Here is a 19,717-nt window from a genome sequence, read left to right as displayed (position 1 = left end):
AATTTTACCACTGTTTTTATAAAATCATTACACATCATGAAAGGTTTTCAGAAAATCACCTCTAAAATCGAGTTGTTCTGTTCAGATAAAAATGAAAAATTTGCGTTTTCCATATGCTTTGAGTATTATGAGTATTTCTAGAATTTTTCTGCTTTTCGCATTACAAATTTGTTTTGGAAAATTTGCAATTTTAGAAGCAGAACAGCGTCAATTTTGATGAAAGAATTCAGTTTGTCTAATGTCAACATTTTTCAAATTCAACTATAGATTTTTTTGAAATTCTAATTGTGTAGAAGAGAACCAAATTGGCCCGAGCGAAGCGAGGGCAGAAGCTTCGGAAAATTTGTTGTTCAATGAGTAGAAGAACATAATTTTTAATGTAAGAATTCGATTTTTCAAATTTCAACTTTTTCTAAATTTCATTACTACTTAATAGTCCGGCATATGACAATAGGAGTAATTGCACCCCCCCGCCGATCCTCCGGGACAACTTTTTTCTTGAAGGGGACATCCCAAGGAACATTTTAAAGCAAAGTTGCCAAAAAAAAAGTTGGCCTTACTTACAAAATGGCGGTCATTTTGATTGACAGGTCAGCCGAAATCGCAGATTTTGCGTTTTAACATAGGACTTGCACGAACTTTTTCAAACTTTACAAAGGTAGATCGAAAGATCATGCAACAATGTATCACCTGTCAAAATTTCAAGTGCCAAAGTGCGTTTTTCGATTTTTGGTGAATTTTTGAAAATCGAATTTAGGCCAAAAATGAGGGAAAAAATCAAAATTTTACCAAATTGACTTAGAAAGCTAAAATTTGGGATATACCCTATTTTCGACATGCCAAATCGATTGGAAACGGTTTCAACCCGTTTTGAGCAGTTCTGGAGCCTCCAGCAAATTTTTGAAACTCGAAATTCCCACAAAATTCCATCAAATTGGAGTTGTAAAAAGCTGAAATTTATTCTAAAAACTAATTTCAATACGCTACGAAGTACTGCAAATGAATTTATTTCAAGTCGTTTTGGAGCCTCCAGCGACTTTTCGAAAATTCCTGAAACCTCCAGCAGATTTTGGAAACTTTAAATTTTCACAAAATTTCATCAAATGGAGATGGAAAGCTGAAATTTACTCTACACTCCAATTTTAACACACTCTGAAAACGACTTCTGGTGGATTTCAAGTCATTTTAGAGCCTCCAACAACTTTTTTGAAAATTACTGGAGCCTCCAGTAGATTTTTGAAACTTGAAATTTCCCCAAAATTTTATCAAACCAAGATGGAAAGTCGAAATTCATTCAGCAAACTAATTTCAATACGCTACGGTAGTTGACTGCTGGTGAATTTCAAGTCGTTTTGGAGGCTCCAGCAACTTTTTGAAAGGTTGTATGACGTTTTTTTGGAAAATTGAAATTTCCTAAAAGTAGCTGGAAGCTTCAAAACCATTTGAAACCGCCATGTAATCTGCGAAGTAAATTTCAGCTTGCCAACTCCATTTGATAAATTAATTTTGCGGGAAATTTCAAGTTTAAAAAATCTACTGGAGGCTCCAGTAATTTTCAAAAAAGTCGCTGGAGGCCCTAAAATGACTTGCACCCACCTGTAGTCGTCTTCAGAGGGTGTTAAAATTGGAGTGTAGAGTAAATTTCTGCTAACCATCTCCATTTGATGAAATTTTGTGAAAATAAAAAGTTTCAAAAATCTGCCGGAGGCTCCAGTAATTTTCAAAAGAAGTCGCTGGAGGCCCTAGAATGACTTGAACCCACTTGAAGTCGTCTTCAGAGGGTGTTAAAAATGGAGTGTACAGTAAATTTCAGCTTTCCATCTTCATTTGATGAAATTTTGTGAAAATTTAAAGTTTCAAAAATCTGCTGGAGGTTTCAGGAATTTTCGAAAAGTCGCTGGAGGCTCCAAAACGACTTGAAATAAATTCATCTGCAGTATTTCGTAGCGTATTGAAATTAGTTTTTAGAATAAATTTCAGCTTTACAACTCCAATTTGATGGAATTTTGTGGGAATTTCGAGTTTCAAAAATTTGCTGGAGGCTCCAGAACTGCTCAAAACGGGTTGAAACCGTTTCCAATCGATTTGGCATGTCGAAAATAGGGTATATCCCAAATTTTAGCTTTCTAAGTCAATTTGGTAAAATTTTGATTTTTTCCCTCATTTTTGGCCTAAATTCGATTTTCAAAAATTCACCAAAAATCGAAAAACGCACTTTAGCACTTGAAATTTTGACAGGTGATACATTGTTGCATGATCTTTCGATCTACCTTTGTAAAGTTTGAAAAAGTTCGTGCAAGTCCTATGTTAAAACGCAAAATCTGCGATTTCGGCTGACCTGTCAATCAAAATGGCCGCCATTTTGTAAGTAAGGCCAACTTTTTTTTTGGCAACTTTGCTTTAAAATGTTCCTTGGGATGTCCCCTTCAAGAAAAATGTTGTCCCGGAGGATCGGCGGGGGGTGCAATTACTCCTATTGTCATATGCCGGACTATAATGGTGTCTTGAAATTCTAATTGCAAAGAAGTAAATATCGAATTGGCCCGAGCGAAGCGAGGGCAAAAGTTTTTCAAAATTTATAGGTTTTAGAAGTAAAACAACAATAATTTTAAAGTAAATAGTCTCCACTGCAGACATTTAAAAAAAATGCTTTCCAAGCACAGTTATGAATAATTTGAGAAAAAGAAAATCAAGTTAGCCCGAGCGAAGCGAGGGTAAAAGCTTTTGAAAAAAATAATAATTTAGAGAATAGATTGGTGATTTTGAGTGCAAATTAAACATTTTCTTGGGCAAATCGAATTTACTGGGTGGGCAAAGCTAAGTCACTGGGTGGGCATTTGCCCATGCACTTATCTGTTAAAAAATGGCCTGCAATTTAGGCCTATTCGTAGCCTTCTGAAATATTTTGATTTTTGGTGATAAATTTTTCAACTTTTTTTTTTTCATTTCCATCATTCTAAGTAGATATCTACTTTAATTGTATTTTTTTCCATTCCCAAAAATCGGTTTGATTCTTTTCCTATCCGTGAGAATTTCTCGAGTGATTAAAATTTAAAATATCCACTTTTGATATTTTTTATGTATTAACTAAATTAAAACTTCAGCGTTTCCTCGACACGTTGACCCTTCCCATTTCTTGTAGTAAAATAGGTACTGTATTTTAGAAGTTTCACTTTACTGCATTCAGTGTAAGTACATATATTCAATTTTCAAGGTCTGTTTCTTTGGGAAAAAATCATAACCCATTAGACAATTTTCAAGTCGCCTTGACATAGAATGACTCAGCAGCCATTTCATTCGCAATTATACGTATTAATGTTTGCGCCGAAACGCTTTTTCTCCTCCAAAACGACAATTTGCTTAAACACCACACCTATCTCCTACCCCTCCTCTCTCTTACATTTTCGCGTTCTTTTCTACCGTGCGTCGATTTGACGAGCGGAGAAAAATTTTAATGGAATTCTCAGTTAAAAGCGAGTTTGTAAAATCTATTCCAACGAAACTGTTGCATGCGAAAAAACGATATAAAAGAATGGACGTTTTCAACAAGATTCAACCAGAATAACAATTACTGAAGAGCTGAAAGTAGTTACCCGTCGCGTAGTTTCAAAATCTCTTGTGAAAACTTTCCAAAAGCTTTCTCTTCTACAAGTTTTTCCCCATATAGAATTCGGTAATTAAACGTATAAATCACCGGAAGCGGTCTTTTGTAAAACTAACTTCCTTTCTGTTGCTGTGTTACTATCTTGCAACGAATAGCAAAAAAAAAAAAAAAAAAAAAAAAAATAACCCCGTCTATAAGCTCATACTGCGCATTAATGCAATTTTTTTCTAATAGATAAATCAAGTTGTACACGGATTCTATCCTGTCGGCTCATAATGTTCGTCGATTTAGGTAGGTAAAAAAAAATCTTAAAAATTTCTCATTTTATTTTTTCGTTTGAATTATCGCATTTTTAAACCCACCTAACGTACTAATACGAGTTTTCTGTCTTCGAAAGAAGACATAATTCTTTCAAAATATATACGTAGTAGTAGTAGTTATTATCGTAATTTGAATATTTTTACGCATATTTATTTTTCTATTCACCGTAGAGTTTAAAAATGGAGTTGGCTTATCGACGTTTCAACGATTTATTTTCACGTAAAAGAATGGGTCAGTGGTCTGTAATAATTCATTATTTTCTTTTTCAACGTATTCGCCGAATTTTTCCTTTTCAATCCTGCTTATTTTCATTTCTCTGTAAACCTTTTCAAAAATCAGGCATTGAGGGGTTCAAAGGGAGGGGGTTGTATTTCTGACTTTTACAAGATGAACCCAAAACGCAGCATTTTTGTAATAGAAGACCTCAATGCAAAAACAGGGTCAAGTGAAAACGACAAAGTGGTAGGAAGACACGGAGAATTCACAGTAAACAAGAATGGGAAAAGGCTGATTGACATCTCAAGCTATAACAACTTCACAATTATGAATGGGTTCTACAAATATAAGAAATGCCATAAAATCACATTGGCAGCTAGAGACCAAGAGTCAATAATTGATTATATGGTGGCGAACATCCATGCCAAGAAGACAATGTTAGATGTGTGGGTATTTTGAGGCTACGACATCGGATCAGATCACCATCTTGTTGAAGCAGCCATTAGAGTCAACAACATATGTGACGCGGCACGACAAAATCGACCTCCCGTCTGAAAACAAGTTTTTGAGTTATGGGGGGGTTAAAGTTTTCAGTCCAGTTCTGCTCGTTTAGCGGAAGCGCTTGCGCTCTAATCGCGTTCTCCAGCTAAACTCTTTGACTATATAATACTGGACTGCTAGCAGTGATGAACGTGACGGGTCCAACATGTCCGTTCTATAAGGCTCTGTTCGCATCCTCTCTCACCGCACTTCAGTGGAATTCGCCCTAGTTGTTTACGCTCACTTGGGTGATTCCACTGAAGTGCGGTAAGAGAGGGTGCGAACAGAGCCTTATAAACCGGAATAACGTTATACATGTTGGCAACGCGACGTTATCAAATTCACGTGTAGTTTAGGTAGGTGCTAGCAGTCCAGTACTATATAGTCAAAGGCTAAACTGAGCTAAACATAGTCTTGGATAACGTTTCTTGCCTGTTTTGTGTGAATATCACTGGGTAAAATGGTTATTTACATTGATACAGGGGGCTCAGTCGTGATTGCGCTCATTTTTTCAATTTTTTATTTTATTTTTTCATTATTTCAATTTTGAAATCGATCTGGAGGCGAAACAAAGCGTTCTACGAGAAAAATACTTCAAGCAAAGTTGTAGAGAATTAAATTTCCAAAAACCTATAAGAGGTTTATTTTTCTCCTAAATGCATAGTTTTTCCGTTTTTCTCAAAAAACAGAAATTTTATGGTAATCATCATGAGGTTTTTGTTTTTTGAGAAAAACGGAAAAACTATGCATTTAGGAGAAAAATAAACCTCTTATAGGTTTTTGGAAATTTAATTCTCTACAACTTTGATTGATGTATTTTTCTCGTAGAACGCTTTGTTTCGCCTCCAGATCGATTTAAAAATTGAAACAATGAAAAAATCAAAAAAAAATCAAAAAAGTCAGAAAAATGAGCATACTTCTGACTGGATTACCCCCCCGTATATGGAGCTATGCAAATCGTAGGGACTTCTGGGTGGTTTTAAATGATTTTTGAATGTCCAAGTACCAAAAATCCGTCAAAAAGTGAAAAATAATTTTTTCAGACGGAAGGTCGATTTTGTCGTGCCGCGTCACATATAGGAAAGACAACTGAATGTAGACAGATGCAGCTCAACATCAACTCATTAAACGATTCAGTAACAAACTGGCTGTACAAAAGAAGAATGGAAATCATTGAAAAAGGCTTACCAATAGAAGAGGATGTAGAAAAGGAGTGGGTATGCCTGAAAACTATTGTACAGAAAGCAGCAGAGGAGACACTAGGAAAAAGATCAAGTAGACAAAACCACAAAAAGCTGAAAATCTGGAACGACGAACTATCTAGAGAAGTGAAGAGGAAACAAAACGTTTTCTGGAAGTGGATGAGCTCAAAGAATTAACAAGACAAAGGAAGTTACAAAGAACAGTGCCACAAGACAAAAAAGATGATAAGAGAAACATGATAGGAACAATACGAAAGGTTTGTGGCAAACATGGAGAAGGACACATATCGCACCTCAAGAGTAATAAGGTGACATCTAAAAAAAAAATTGATTTTGATGTTTTTGCATTTTTGGGGCTTGTATGACCCCCCTCAACCAAAAATAACACTTTGAGTTGGGTACATTATCTAGATCATGTAAAAAACCCAAATGGCCTAACTCAAAATCCCAACAACATTGCAAGTTGTTTGGAGTTGAAGGCAACACCTCAAAAAACTCCTCCTTTTTTGAGCAAATTTCATACTAACATACAAAGTGTTAACAAACAGTTTTGATTGTGCATTTTTTATGGGTTTGTACCAAATGGAAAAAATTTTTCAAATTGATCACTTTTCAGAAAAATGAATTTGCACATATATTGAAATTTTAGTTTTTTGAGAAAAACTCAAAAACTAAGCACTCTAGAAAAAAACTAACGACATTATGTCGATTGGAAATTTAATTCTCTACAACTTTGCAATCATGAAATTTGTTTTGGACGCTTCCTTTCACCTCCACATCAACTTTAATGAAAGGTTCTAACTCAAAATGTTTTCCAAACATTGAAATATTTCATCTTAAAGATTTTATTTTTCAAAGTGTTCTTATGCTACATGAAGGTAGGATACCAGATCTTTAAAATGAGGTGCTATTCATTCCTCACAATTAATTATAAGTTGATAAAAATACTTAATGAATCAAGTTGTTTAAAAAAAGAAAACCACGCTCCTGTAAAATTTCACTTTTTTGAGATGTCACCTTATTACTCCCGAGGTGCGATATAAACTGCATGAAACCAAAAAAGTACAAAATAATCAAAAGAATATCGGAAGATGAAGTACATAGAGCCAACATTGCCCCACCAGACTGTGAAAAAATGGTCAGATACTATGCAAACCTATGGAGTGATCTCAACAATGAAATTGAAGTGGCAAACCATGAGGAGAACAAGTATGAGCCAATTCTCTTGGGAAGAGCTAGATGGAGCCTTGAAAATCTCCAGAAATGGAAAAGCCCTAGGCAGTGATAAATTACCAACAGACTTATTCGAGAATGCCACAATACCTAACCATTAAGAAGAGACTGCTAGCTTTCTACAATAAATACTATCAGGTGCAACCATACCAGAAGACTTCCACACTGCAATTGAAGGGTGGTTTTCCAAAACGCATTAAGTCCCAAAAGTAAGTTCCGAGAAAAAGCATAAAACATACTCCCATTTCATTAGAGGGCTTATTTTGAGTATGCAACCAACCTAACATTGAAGTTTAGGTATAGCTTGATATGATCCAACACGCGGTGTTGAGTTGAATGTTGCACAAGAGATTCAACAAGTGTTGAAAAACATGGACTTAATGCGTTTTGGAAAACCACTAGACGTTTTATGTTGAAAAATGAGCATTCATTCAGGAAAATTATGAGGTAACTATAAGATAATTATAAAATGAAAGTACCATCTTGTAGGAAAATCAATTTCCAACAAAATGGTTCCTACTACTTACTGTTTATTTTCAATCGCGAGTGCACAAATTGAAGAATTAAAAAAAACACCACGCTAAAAGTACATTTTTCTGCCTTTTCTCCTTTCCAGCTTGCATATTACCATTCAATTCAAAACCTCTTATCAAAAATTATGTTTGTATTTCACTTCTGAGGAATTGTGATTTTTTGAAAGTTTTTGCCTTATATTTTCGAATTACGTTGATATTGATGTCGTTTTCTTGTGATTCGATACTGCTGAGCGCGAAATTCGTATGAAAAAGATTCCATGTTGTAAAAGCAGCTTAATTTTGAAAATGGTGGAAATTTAGGAGAGGGCTGAGTGAGTATCGAATCATAAGAAAACAACGAAAACGACACCAAATTCATCAAAGTACATAACTTTATTTCAAAAATGAATAAAAAATTCAGGAGGGGGCTGAGGGCTCCGGAGGGGCAGTTTCAGTGTAGGAGAAAATTTGACGCCATATTCATGCTCAGTGGTATCGAATTATAAGACAACAATACCAACGTCATCAATGTAACTTCATTCCCAATATAGTGAAAATTGAGGTGGGGGCTGAGGGCTCCGGAGGGGCTGTGGGGGTGTAAAACAAAATCTAACGTCATATTCGTGCTCAGCGATATCGAATCATAAGAAAACGACACCGTACTCGTTGATAGTCATTTTCCCCAAAATTCCCATTTCACCCCCCCCCCCACACACACACACACACACATTTCCCAATTTTCTAACATGGCGCACCACCGCAAAAATTTCGAAAAAGGTATTGGGTCAAAAATACGTCCAAAAAAGGTGTTTCTAAAATGTACCTCGCAATCGTCATTGTTAAATACCATAAAATAAGTTAAAAAACTGAAAACGTCATTTTTGAGGGGTAAATATGGGGGGGAGGGGGTTGAAAATTTCTGTGACGATACTTCCTAAGGATGCACATATACAACATACTATAAAATTTTAAAAATCAGTTCGTATGGGAACAAGCGATTCTACAAGCGTTAAAAAACATGGACTTAATGCGTTTTGGAAAATCAAGCGCATTTCAACAATTTCACAAAAAGCTGGAAAGAACATGGATAAAATAGGTATTTTAAGTAGGTATGCGTCTCAGATGATGTGTCCTGACGTCACTAACCAAATGGCGCGAAAAAATCAATTTCGAAAAAAATGGACTTAATGCGTTTTGGAAAACCACCCTTCAATTGTAATAACCATCTTCAAAAAAGGAGACCAAAATGACCCAGAAAACTACTGTGGAATTAGCCTACTAAATGCTGCCAACAAAATACTTGCAAAGATGCTAGCGAGAAAAATTGAGAGCCATGCGCAGCCAATAATATGTATTGGAATGCCAAAATGGATTTCGAAAGGGAATAGCATGCATAGATGGAGTATATGCAACAAGGCTGCTGATGGTGAAGATACAAGAATATAACCTAGAGACCCACATGTGCTTTGTTGATCTGGAGAAGGCATATGATCGAGTATGAAGGAAGAAGTTGTTTGAAATCCTGAGGAAAATTGAAGTGAATGAACAAATAGTACGCCTAATTGAAGAAATATACACGGATAATGTATTAAGAGTAAGATCTGGAAACATGTCCGAAGCAAAGAAGATAGGAAGAGGAGTAAGACAGGGATGCCTAATGTCATGTAGTCTGTTCAACATCTACTTTGATGACATGATTAAAGAATGGCTGAAAACCAAGTCAAAAGGGCTAGACATCAACAACACCCATGTCAATACCCAGCTGTTTGCTGATGATCAGGTGGTCTTTTCTGACAACGAAAATGACTTGCAGAGAGCAATGTACAACCTTCAGAAAGTAGCTGATAAGTACAGAATGAGAATCTCATCGTCAAAAACAAAGGTGATGGCCTTTGAGGGGAAAGAGCCAATACGTAGTAAAATCGTTGTAAATGGACTGCCATAACAAGTTATAAGCTTTAAATATCTCAGATGTGAGCTGTCATATGAAGGAGAAGTTGACGCACAACTTATGATCAGTAAATTCCTGAGAGTAAGCGGAGCTATAAACCGAGCCATACCGATGAACGGTCCCCTCGAAAAGTCAAAGAGTACACTCCAACTGGCAGGAGGAGCAGGGGAAGACTGAAAAAAAACTTGATGATACATCAGCGAGCAATTCTTCTACATTTTCCCAGATGGGCTGAACAGCTCACCGGGTCAAAGTTCAATGATGATGATGATGATGATCGAATTTGGTCATCTAGCCAATTTTAGGGTTACTACTTCAGGGGTGCTGAGATGGCATATTATTCTTGAAGACCAAGTCTTCAAACGGACTTTAAGGGAAGAAGCACTAAAATGAAAATCCAATTAAAAAAATTGGCTCCCAAATCGTGATCTGTCAAGTCACCAAGTCACCATTGGAAGTATCCCCCTCCCCCCAACAGAAACACATTAATTTTCAAACGTTTTTTCGCCCTTGCTTTGCTCGGGCAATTTACTCGTAGTTTCAAAATAATTTTAATTAACCGAAATCTTTGAAGTCATTGTCTTTTTTATTCGACAAATAGCTTTAAAAAATGAGTGTAAGATAGGCCGTTTTATCAGCTGCGAACTCGAGAACAGTCAGTCAAGAAAATGAAAATGTCTGTAAAATGTCACAATATCCTCATTTGTGGTTGTTACCAACTTGGAAAAAATTCTCGGTCGCGTTTTTCAGCCACCAATCAACCAGATGATGTTTATGATTGCAATGTTGATGACTAGTCACGATATACATGACAAAAAGTATACAACACAGACCGGTATTTTTATCACGAAAGATCAAGACAAAAATCACGCTACAATTTCTGCTTTACGAATTGAAATAAAAAAATTCAACGCCGAATGCGGGTGTGTTTTTCTCAACCGGGCGATAAAAATACAAAAGAGAAAAAACGCGACACGTCGGTATCGTGCATTCTTCAAAAATTTTTCTCTAATGAGTCGATTACGAAACGGTGTTCGTGACTAATAAAAACGTTGATGTAGGTACCGTTTATTAATTTCATTTTGCAAAAAAAAAAAAAAAGTTATGCCTACCTATAACTTTAAATTAATCAGGCAAAAAAATGGGGGAAAAGCAGAAATTTGTTTGGATTACACACCACACGCTAATGATGTTAGATTAATGTTAGGTACATCAGATAAAGGTATAACTATCCATTTACGCAGGCTTTCGAGGGTGAATGGAAATAATAAGGTGTAATGTTAAAATAACCAACGAACCATTCGAATAAAGATAAAAAAATAAAAGACAAAGTTTATTGAAAAGCAAGGATTACACGGTTACGTTTTTCAATTTTCTGTTACGAATCTCATTTTATGATAAAAATCCGTTTTTGGTATACTGGAAGGGGCAAGGGGCGGGCATGCTGTCGCCCTTTCGTTCGTTCCATAGACTTCTCTGTAAGCTCGTAAAACAAGCTTATCTTGGACGAAGACGACGACGACAGAATGAAAACGTTGCAAACTACTAATATTGGTAGGTAGGTATCCTAATAACGTTTCTTTCAATTTTCTTTTCAGTAGAGGGGTGCGAGCTGAGAAAACGGAGGCGAGTGGCTGCAGATCAAATGAAATATCCTATCGGTTAAGTATTCTAAACGGAGTGCGGTGAATATTTAAAATTCGCATTAACTCGGCAACTTTAACGTTATTTTTTTAAAGCCACACCGCCCCAATTCGTCTCGTTTCATCGTCGTCGACCTTTAGCAACAAATTAATAATATTCGAAAAGCCCGAGAAACCATCGCAGCCGTTGTGCTGTCGTCAAGATACGCTAATTTTATGTGAAATCCTAAAGCTTTCCCGCTTTCTACTGCTTATGCCTTGTACATAGTCGATTCGGATTTTTTTTTTCTTTTTTCGCGGTTGGAAATGTTCCACTTTTGAATGTACGTACCTAGGTAATTATTTTAAATTAATTTTCGTTCGAGTTTATTTTAATCTTGTTTTTGTTGCAAAATCGTTTTTTATTTTTTTCAAAGATGCAGTTTTTAAGTGAATGATTTGTGAACGAGTTGTGATTCGGGTTTTGTGAAACTATTGTAAAGGAATTGATCTGTTTTCATGCGAAGCAAAGTGAATCGAATCGAATCATTCACAAACGATTAATTTTTGTGGAATCGTTCCCGAACGAATTAATTAATTTTTAGGGGCTCGTTCGCAAACGAATCGGTTAATTCATTCAATTTGTGGTGAATCATCTGCGAACGAGTTGAATAATTTTTGATGAATCATTCGTGAATGAGTTGATTCGTATAAGTGAATCGTACGCGAACGAATCGATTCATTTGATTAAGTTTTAGTGAATCATTCACGAACAAGTTGAATATAATTTATTCGCGAACGAATTGATTCGTATAGATGACTCGTTCGTGAACGAATCGATTCATAATTTTTGTCGAATCGTTCACGAACAAATTAATTAATTTTCAGTGAATCGATCCGTTCGCGAACGACCGGAACGAGTCATTTATACGAATCAATTCGTTCGCGAATATATTATTCAACTCGTTCGTGAACGATTCACCAAGATTAATCAAATGAATCGATTCGTTCGCGAACGAGTCACTTATACGAATTGATTGGATTTTTGATGAATCATTCGTGAACGAATTGATTCGTATAAGTGACTCGTTCGCGAACGAATCGATTCATTAGAATAATTTTGGTGAATCATTCACGAACGAGTTGAATAATGTATTCGCGAACGAATTGATTCGTATAGATGACTCATTCCGGTCATTCGTGAACGAATCGATTCATTCATTCAATTTTTGCTGAATCGTTCACGAACGAAATAAATAATTGTTGGTGATCGGTGAATCGTTCGGGAACGAATTTATTTGTATAAGTGACTCATTCGTGAACGAATCGATTCATTCAGTCAAATTTTGTCGAATCGTTCACGAATGAATTAGATCATTTTTGGTGAATCATCTGCGAAGTAATTGAATAATTTTTGATGAATCATTCATGAACGAATTGATTTGTATAAGTGACTCGTTCGCGAACGAGTTGAATAATTTATTCCCTCCCGAACGAATTGATTCGTATAGATGATTCGTTCGTGAACGAGTCGATTCATTGATTTAATTTTTGTTGAATCGTTCGCGAACGAATTACATAATTTTTGGTGAATCATTCACGAACGAGTTGAATAATTTATTCGCGAACGAGTCGATTCATTCATTTAATTTTTGTTGAATCGTTCATCACCAACGAATTAAATAATTTTTGGTGAATCGTTCGCGAACGAATTGATTTGTAAAAGTGACTCATTCGTGAACGACTCGATTCATTCAGTCAAATTTTGTCGAATCGTTGACAAACGAATTAGAATAATTTTTGGTAAACCATTCGCGAATGAATTGGTTTATAAATTGATGAATCAATTAATCAATTCGTTGGAGTATGATTCGCTAAAAATGAATCTATTCGTATGCAAATGGTCCAAAAGCCTGCGTACGTTTTCTGAAGTAGTGGGGTTACTTGGCACAAAATTCATTAAAAATTGAATTTCTCAGGAAAATTTGAATAGATTTTGAGATACCTACTAGCCTGATATCTTGCCCTCATCATGTTCCAAAAGCTCAAAGCTTCCAAGTTTATTGAGCGATAAAAAATTTTTCTGAACTGATTTCGATGAAACTAGAAATCTCATTAGGCCTTCACCATTCCTACAATCGATCATCACCATGATCCAAAAGTTTGCAGCTTTCGAATAAAATCGAAAATTAAAAAAAAATGGGTACCTAATAATAAATCTTATATAAGAAAACCTGAATTTTCGAGAATGAACGTATGGTTATCGCAGACCTTCAAAACATGAAGAAAAGTCACTCCCGACCCATGTTTCACTATCGCAACAAGGATAACTATATCAAATTTTCTGTCGAAAAGTCGGTAATTCGCATTCATGCATTCGTCATTCCCAAAAATTTCCAACTTGGTTCTCAAAATTTTAAATAAATCCATAACTTTTCAGACAGCTTTCATTTTTACTTTGACTCGACATGAGATGACTATTCTATTCTACGACAGCTGCGAAATAAGTAAATATCTATACGGCCTACGCGTACGATAGCCTAAAATATGAAATACAGGTATTGAATAACTAATGCTTACCCAGTTTTAGCAAAGTTGGCCCAGTACTTCATCATTCGCTTACTGAGTTGTATTTCTTCGCGTCTGTATCGTTTTATAGGGTCCAATGGTTCGCCAAAAATGAAGTTGATTTCATCGCCGTGCAAGACTCCGGACCAAGATGGCCAAAGACTTCGCGACGAACGGTGTTTAAAAAAGTACATATAAACGTCGTTGCCAGCCTTAGCGTAAGCGTGAGCGAATTCGTTGACATTACAGGTGAATTGACGATCGCCGACTAGTTTATCGAGAGCGTCTCTATTTTTGACAGGATCGTCCGGATTCATCCAGTCGGTATATTCGAATATTATGGCTTGCCTAGCGAGATCGTTCATATCGGGATTGAGTGAGTTCACAGCTCTGACGAATTCGTCTCTAGATATCAAAACGTTTTCTTCTTTTCGCAGAAGATCGGTTAAAAAATACATAATAAAATAAAATCCTTCCTCCGAATTACTTCCCATGATGATGCTGATGTTTTTAAAATTACTCGTTCTAGTGCAGTCATCCGGATCGCATTGTAAAAAATGTCCATCGACGACCGGCACGAACGGGAAATCGCATACACCCTCGACGACCCATTCTTTCTGCACTAACGTGGTAGCGTTTACCTTACGAAGACATTCTGTCACTTTAGGTAAATTCTTAATGCTATGCGGACATCCTAAAACCTTTGCTAGCTGAAGTCCCCGACGTATACTCTCATCTCGCGAAAGTACCGCCCAGGGAGCAGTCGGCGAACCGGATTCCATAATCGCTCTGCTAAACAGATTCCTACTTAAGGGCGATAAAAGATGCATGCTGACTGAAACCGCTCCCGCCGATTCGCCGAAAAGCGTCACATTATGAGGGTTGCCGCCGAACGCGGCGATATTATCGTGTATCCATTGCAGCCCGAGTAGTTGATCGAATAAGCCCACGTTGCCTGGCGCGTCTTCGGTGCCGAAGTATAAAAATCCCAAAGAGGTTATTCTGTACTGCATCGAAGCGATAATTACGTTCTCTTCGGAAGCCAGCGTTTTCGGATCGTACACGTCTAACGTTGACGTGCCCGAATAAAAACCGCCGCCGAAAATCCATACTAAAACGGTGGCGTTTTTCGGCCTAGGATACGGAGAGATGATATTCAAGTACAGGCAGTCTTCCGATAGCGGCGAATTCGGATTCCACATCGTAGCACCGGCGAAGTCGCCGAATAGTGTGTCGATCATTTGGAAGCAGCTGTTTGGAAACTTGGTCGCGTTCAGAACGAAATTCGGGTCGTCCTTGTCCCATCTGTCGGCTGGCACTGGTCTTCGGAATCGAAGATTACCTAACTCACAAATGCAATATCGAATTATTTTTAGTATTCTTCGATTCGACACAATCGTTCGACTACGGATTATAGTTCGGGTAATGAAGAAAAATTCCTTGATCATGACTGATTCGAACAGACGCAGTGAATAGAAAAATTTATAAATGTTTGTTTAAAATAAAAAATTCTCATGTCATTTCTGCACCAGGAGGCAACGGTGAATAATGAGAATGACTAAAGTTTCAAAAATTACTCCAGAATATCAAGTCATGCCCATACGGTTTCTGCGCCAGGAGGCATACTAAATAGACAACCAGCCTTCGTTCAAGTTTCAAAAATTGTCCGAAAAAGGCCAGAGTTTTTTCAGTTCATTTCTGCACCAAAAAGCAAGCCAAGTTTCAAAAACACTCACGCATTTAGCGTGAGAAGACCGACTTTTCTTTGAATAAAAATTTATTACGAACGAATTGATTCACTAGTTTTGAAACATTTTTACAGCAATTGATCTGTTTCTGTTCTGTTTACAATCGAATCGAATCATTTACGAACAATTGGCAATTTAGTAAACAAATTGAGTGATTTTTAGGTGAATCATTCGCGAACGAGTAAATTAATAGTTACTAAATTATTCGCGAACGAATCGATTCGTGTAAGTGACTCGTTCGCGAACGAATCTATTCGTATGAATGACTCGTTCGCGAACAAATCGATTGGTATGAGTGACTCGTTCTTGAACGAATCGATTCATTTACTCAATTTTTGGTGAATCATTCACGAACGGATTGAAGTTTTTTTGGCGAATCATTCACGAATGGATTGAATTTTTTTTTGTGAATCATTCGCGAACGAATCGATTCGTATAAGTGACATTCGCGAACGAATTGAACTTTTCATTCAATTATTTTTCGTGAATCATTCGCGAACGACTCGATTTATTCAAATCTATTCGTATGAATGACTCGTTCGCGAACAAATCGATTGGTATGAGTGACTCGTTCTTGAACGAATCGATTCATTTACTCAATTTTTGGTGAATCATTCACGAACGGATTGAAGTTTTTTTGGCGAATCATTCACGAATGGATTGAATTTTTTTTGTGAATCATTCGCGAACGAATCGATTCGTATAAGTGACATTCGCGAACGAATTGAACTTTTCATTCAATTATTTTTCGTGAATCATTCGCGAACGACTCGATTTATTCAATTTATTTTTAGTGATATTGAGTCCAAAATTGATCCGCGTTACATTCGAAATAAGAAAATCGATAAATTTCAACATTTTCTGTCAAAAATCCATTTAATTAATTCTTGGTTAATTATTCGCGAATATATCGAGTAATTATCGAGTCCAAAATTGATCCGCGTACATTCGAAATAAAAAAATCGATAAATTCCAACATTTTCTGTCAAAAATCGTTAAAAAAATTTTTAAAAAAATTTGCTCCTGGGGTGCGATTTGAACTGTGTACCACCCGCTCACCAAGCCAACTCCTTCGCCCCAGGTCCACCGTTGTACTTTTCCAAAATGCAATTTTAAAAGGTATACATGTTGACTACCTATTTGAAATAAGAAATTCGATAAATTTTCATTTCTATTTTCGTGAAATTGATCGATAAACGTATCGTTTAAACGTACATTGTATCAATAAAAATATCCTCGATTTTTTGTCGAACTCGAATTTCCAAAAATTCATCCGCGAATATTCGAATTTCGAAATAATACGAAAATCGATAATTTTATTTGGTAAAATGGCACATTGAAAAAATCATCAACTTTAAAAATTAATTACTCAAGAACAGCTTAACCGATTTTGATGAAATTTAAATTTTCACCTGTTGGATACTTGCCTAACATTTTGTCATCATCAGCATGTTTCAAAAGTTCGCAGCTTCAGCGTTTATCGAGCGACAAAATTTGCAGGGTGACTTTGCACAAAATTCATTAAAAATGAAATTTCTCAGGAACGGCTGAACCGATTTTGATCAAATTTATAATCTTATAACTAGGTTACAAGCCCGATTTTTTGACATAACCATCATGCTCCAAAAGTTCAAAGTTTTCGAGGTTATTGAACTTTAAACTTTTTTTTCACAATTTTTCAAAATTCAATATCTAGAAAACGGCTGAACCAATTTTGATGAAACTTTGCATACAACTAGGCCTTTACCGTCCCTACAAACCAAAATTATCACCACGATCCAAAAGTTTACAGCTTTTGAGTTATATCGAAAAAACCCAAAAAAACTTATATATATATCTATATGAAACTTGCTTACTATCCGAGACCCGGTACATCGTACTGACGATCCGAGGCCCGCGTCTTTGACACTTGGAAAAATTTTAAAGAGTGCCTGGTAAATTCGTTCGCGCATGCGCCTTGCTAGCGGCTATCAAGCCTGGTCTAGAGCCGTTGGTGCGATCTCCAAGGAGTGATTTATACAGGAATGACGCGAGTATAAAGTTTCTGTGTGGGGTGAAGTAAGGTAAGCTGTATATACTGTAGGTATGATACCTACTTTGTGAGTCCCAGACAAAAATTTGTCTATAGCATCCCTGAAGTGTGTACATCATGAAAATATAGTTTTTAATAGGAAAACGTTCCGAGACCCGCTAACGGGCCTCGGAACGTCGCGTCGGGTCTCGGATAGTCGATGTCACTTCCAGAAACGGGCCTGTATAAGCTGTAGCAAGCCTGTATATATATATCTATATATAAACCTTATATAAGGAAACCTGAATTTTCGGGAATGGTCGTATCGTGATCCCAGACCCTCAAAACGTAAAGAAAAGTCACTCCCCGACCCAACTTCCACCATCGCAACAAATACAGTACTCCACTTTTCTTAAGAAAAGTCGGTAAAAATTGTTCGAAAATACTGGACACTGTATTGAAAAAGTTCATGAAAAAATCAAATTTTTCTCATGTTGCTTCTGCGCCAGGAGCCAGCTGTAGGTTTTAAAATGATTTTGAAAATGTCCTAGTTTTGTTCATATAGTATATATACAAATAAATATATTTTTTGGTGCTATCAGGTACCTATTTTCAGATACAAAAATTACTTCAGAACAGACAAAGTTTCACTCATGTTGGTTCTGTGCCAGAAGGCGAATTCTGATTCAAAAATCATTCTGAAGAGCTAGAGGATTCTTATGCTGTTTCTGGGCCAGGACCAATTGCACCCCCCTGGGGGCTGATTCTTCAAGACAACTTTTTTCTCAAAGGGGGAATCCTAAGGAATGTTTCCAGCCCTTGTCCTAAAAAAATTATGGTCCTACTCACAAAATGGCGGCCATATTGATTGGCTGGTCAGCCGAGATCGCAGATTTTGCGTTCCAACATAGGACTTGAACGAATTTTTTCAAAACCTTACAAAGGTAGATCGAAAGAGCAGGCAAAAATTCATCATCTGTCAAAATTTCAAGCGCTCAAGTGCCTTTTTCGATTTTTGGTGAATTTTTGAAAAACAAATTTAGGTCAAAAATGAGGGATAAAATCAATTATCTTATAAAATTGACATAGAAAGCTGAAATTTAGAATATATTCCATTTTCCACCTGCCAAGCCGATTGGAAACTGTTTCAGACCGTTTACAGTAGTTCTGGAGCCTCCAGCAGATTTTTGAAACTTGAAATTCCCACAAAATTTCATCAAATGGAGTTGGAAAGCCGAAATTTATTCTGCAAACTAGTTTCAATTCGCTACGAAGTCAACTGCTGGTGGATTTCAAGTCGTTTTGGAGTCTCCAGCGACTTTTTGAAAATTACTGGAGTCTCCAGTAGATTTTTGAAACTTTAAATTTTCACAAAATTTCATCAAAATGGAGATCAAAAACGGAAAGTTACTCTGCACTCCAATTTTAGCACTCTCTGAAGACGACTTCAGGTGGGTTCCAGTCATTTTGGAGCCTCCAGCAGATTTTCGAAGCTTGAAATTTCAATAAAATTTCATCAAAATTATTGTTGTCAATATATTTTTTAAAAAAATGCTATCGATTTCTGCGCCATCGCGCCAGGAGGAAATGCAGGCAACAGGCTCTTGATTCTGTGCCAGGAGATGTATCTCTAGGATACATACATAGAAGCAGTTTCAAAAATTATCTGAAATGGGATGTTAAGCTATGTATTTTGTTTCTGCGCCAAGAAGCAATCATAAGAAATGTATCCAATTTCAAAAATTGTCAAAAAAATGGCACACGTTAGCTCTAAAGGCAGAGTTCTGATCAAGTAGTTTCTGCATCAGGAGGTACCTAGTTCATATTCAAAAACTATTCCAAAAAAGACAACATTCATCTTATGATACTTCTGCGCCAGGAGGCCAACATTTTGAATGCTTCAAGTATCAAAAATTTATTCAAAGTGATCTAGCGAGGGTTCCGTTGTTTCTGCGCCAGGAGGCAACTTTCAAACTGATGGATTATTTTTTAAAAGTATGATTTTTTCTCATGCGGTTTCTGCACCAGGAGGTAAATCCAAGTTACCTAATAAATATTCTTTGAAATGATCGATTATTGTTCCAGTGGTTTCTGCGCCAGGAGGCACTTGCCAATTCAAAAAGTACCCCAAAAAGGTAGATTTTGTTCATGTGGTTTCTGCGCCAGGAGGCAATTTCAAATTAATA

The 19,717-nt window shown here is 36.5% G+C and overlaps 1 protein-coding gene across 2 annotated transcripts in view; it reads right to left on the bottom strand.

Annotated features, from left to right (window-relative positions):
• The window catches only part of LOC135833978 (acetylcholinesterase-like), a 93,639-nt gene that overhangs the window by 8,631 nt on the left and 65,291 nt on the right, over nucleotides 1-19,717 (bottom strand). For both annotated transcript variants that reach the window (XM_065347807.1, XM_065347808.1), the window contains one exon: nucleotides 13,785-15,114. In XM_065347807.1, the coding sequence (XP_065203879.1) occupies nucleotides 13,785-15,114 (1,330 nt within the window). The remainder of the gene's footprint in view (nucleotides 1-13,784; nucleotides 15,115-19,717) is intronic.

This window comes from Planococcus citri, chromosome 2, assembly GCF_950023065.1.
Source record: "Planococcus citri chromosome 2, ihPlaCitr1.1, whole genome shotgun sequence".
Lineage (NCBI taxonomy): Eukaryota > Metazoa > Arthropoda > Insecta > Hemiptera > Pseudococcidae > Planococcus > Planococcus citri.
The sequence above is the reverse complement of the archived record's forward strand: the minus strand, read 5'-3'. Positions and strand labels throughout refer to the sequence as shown.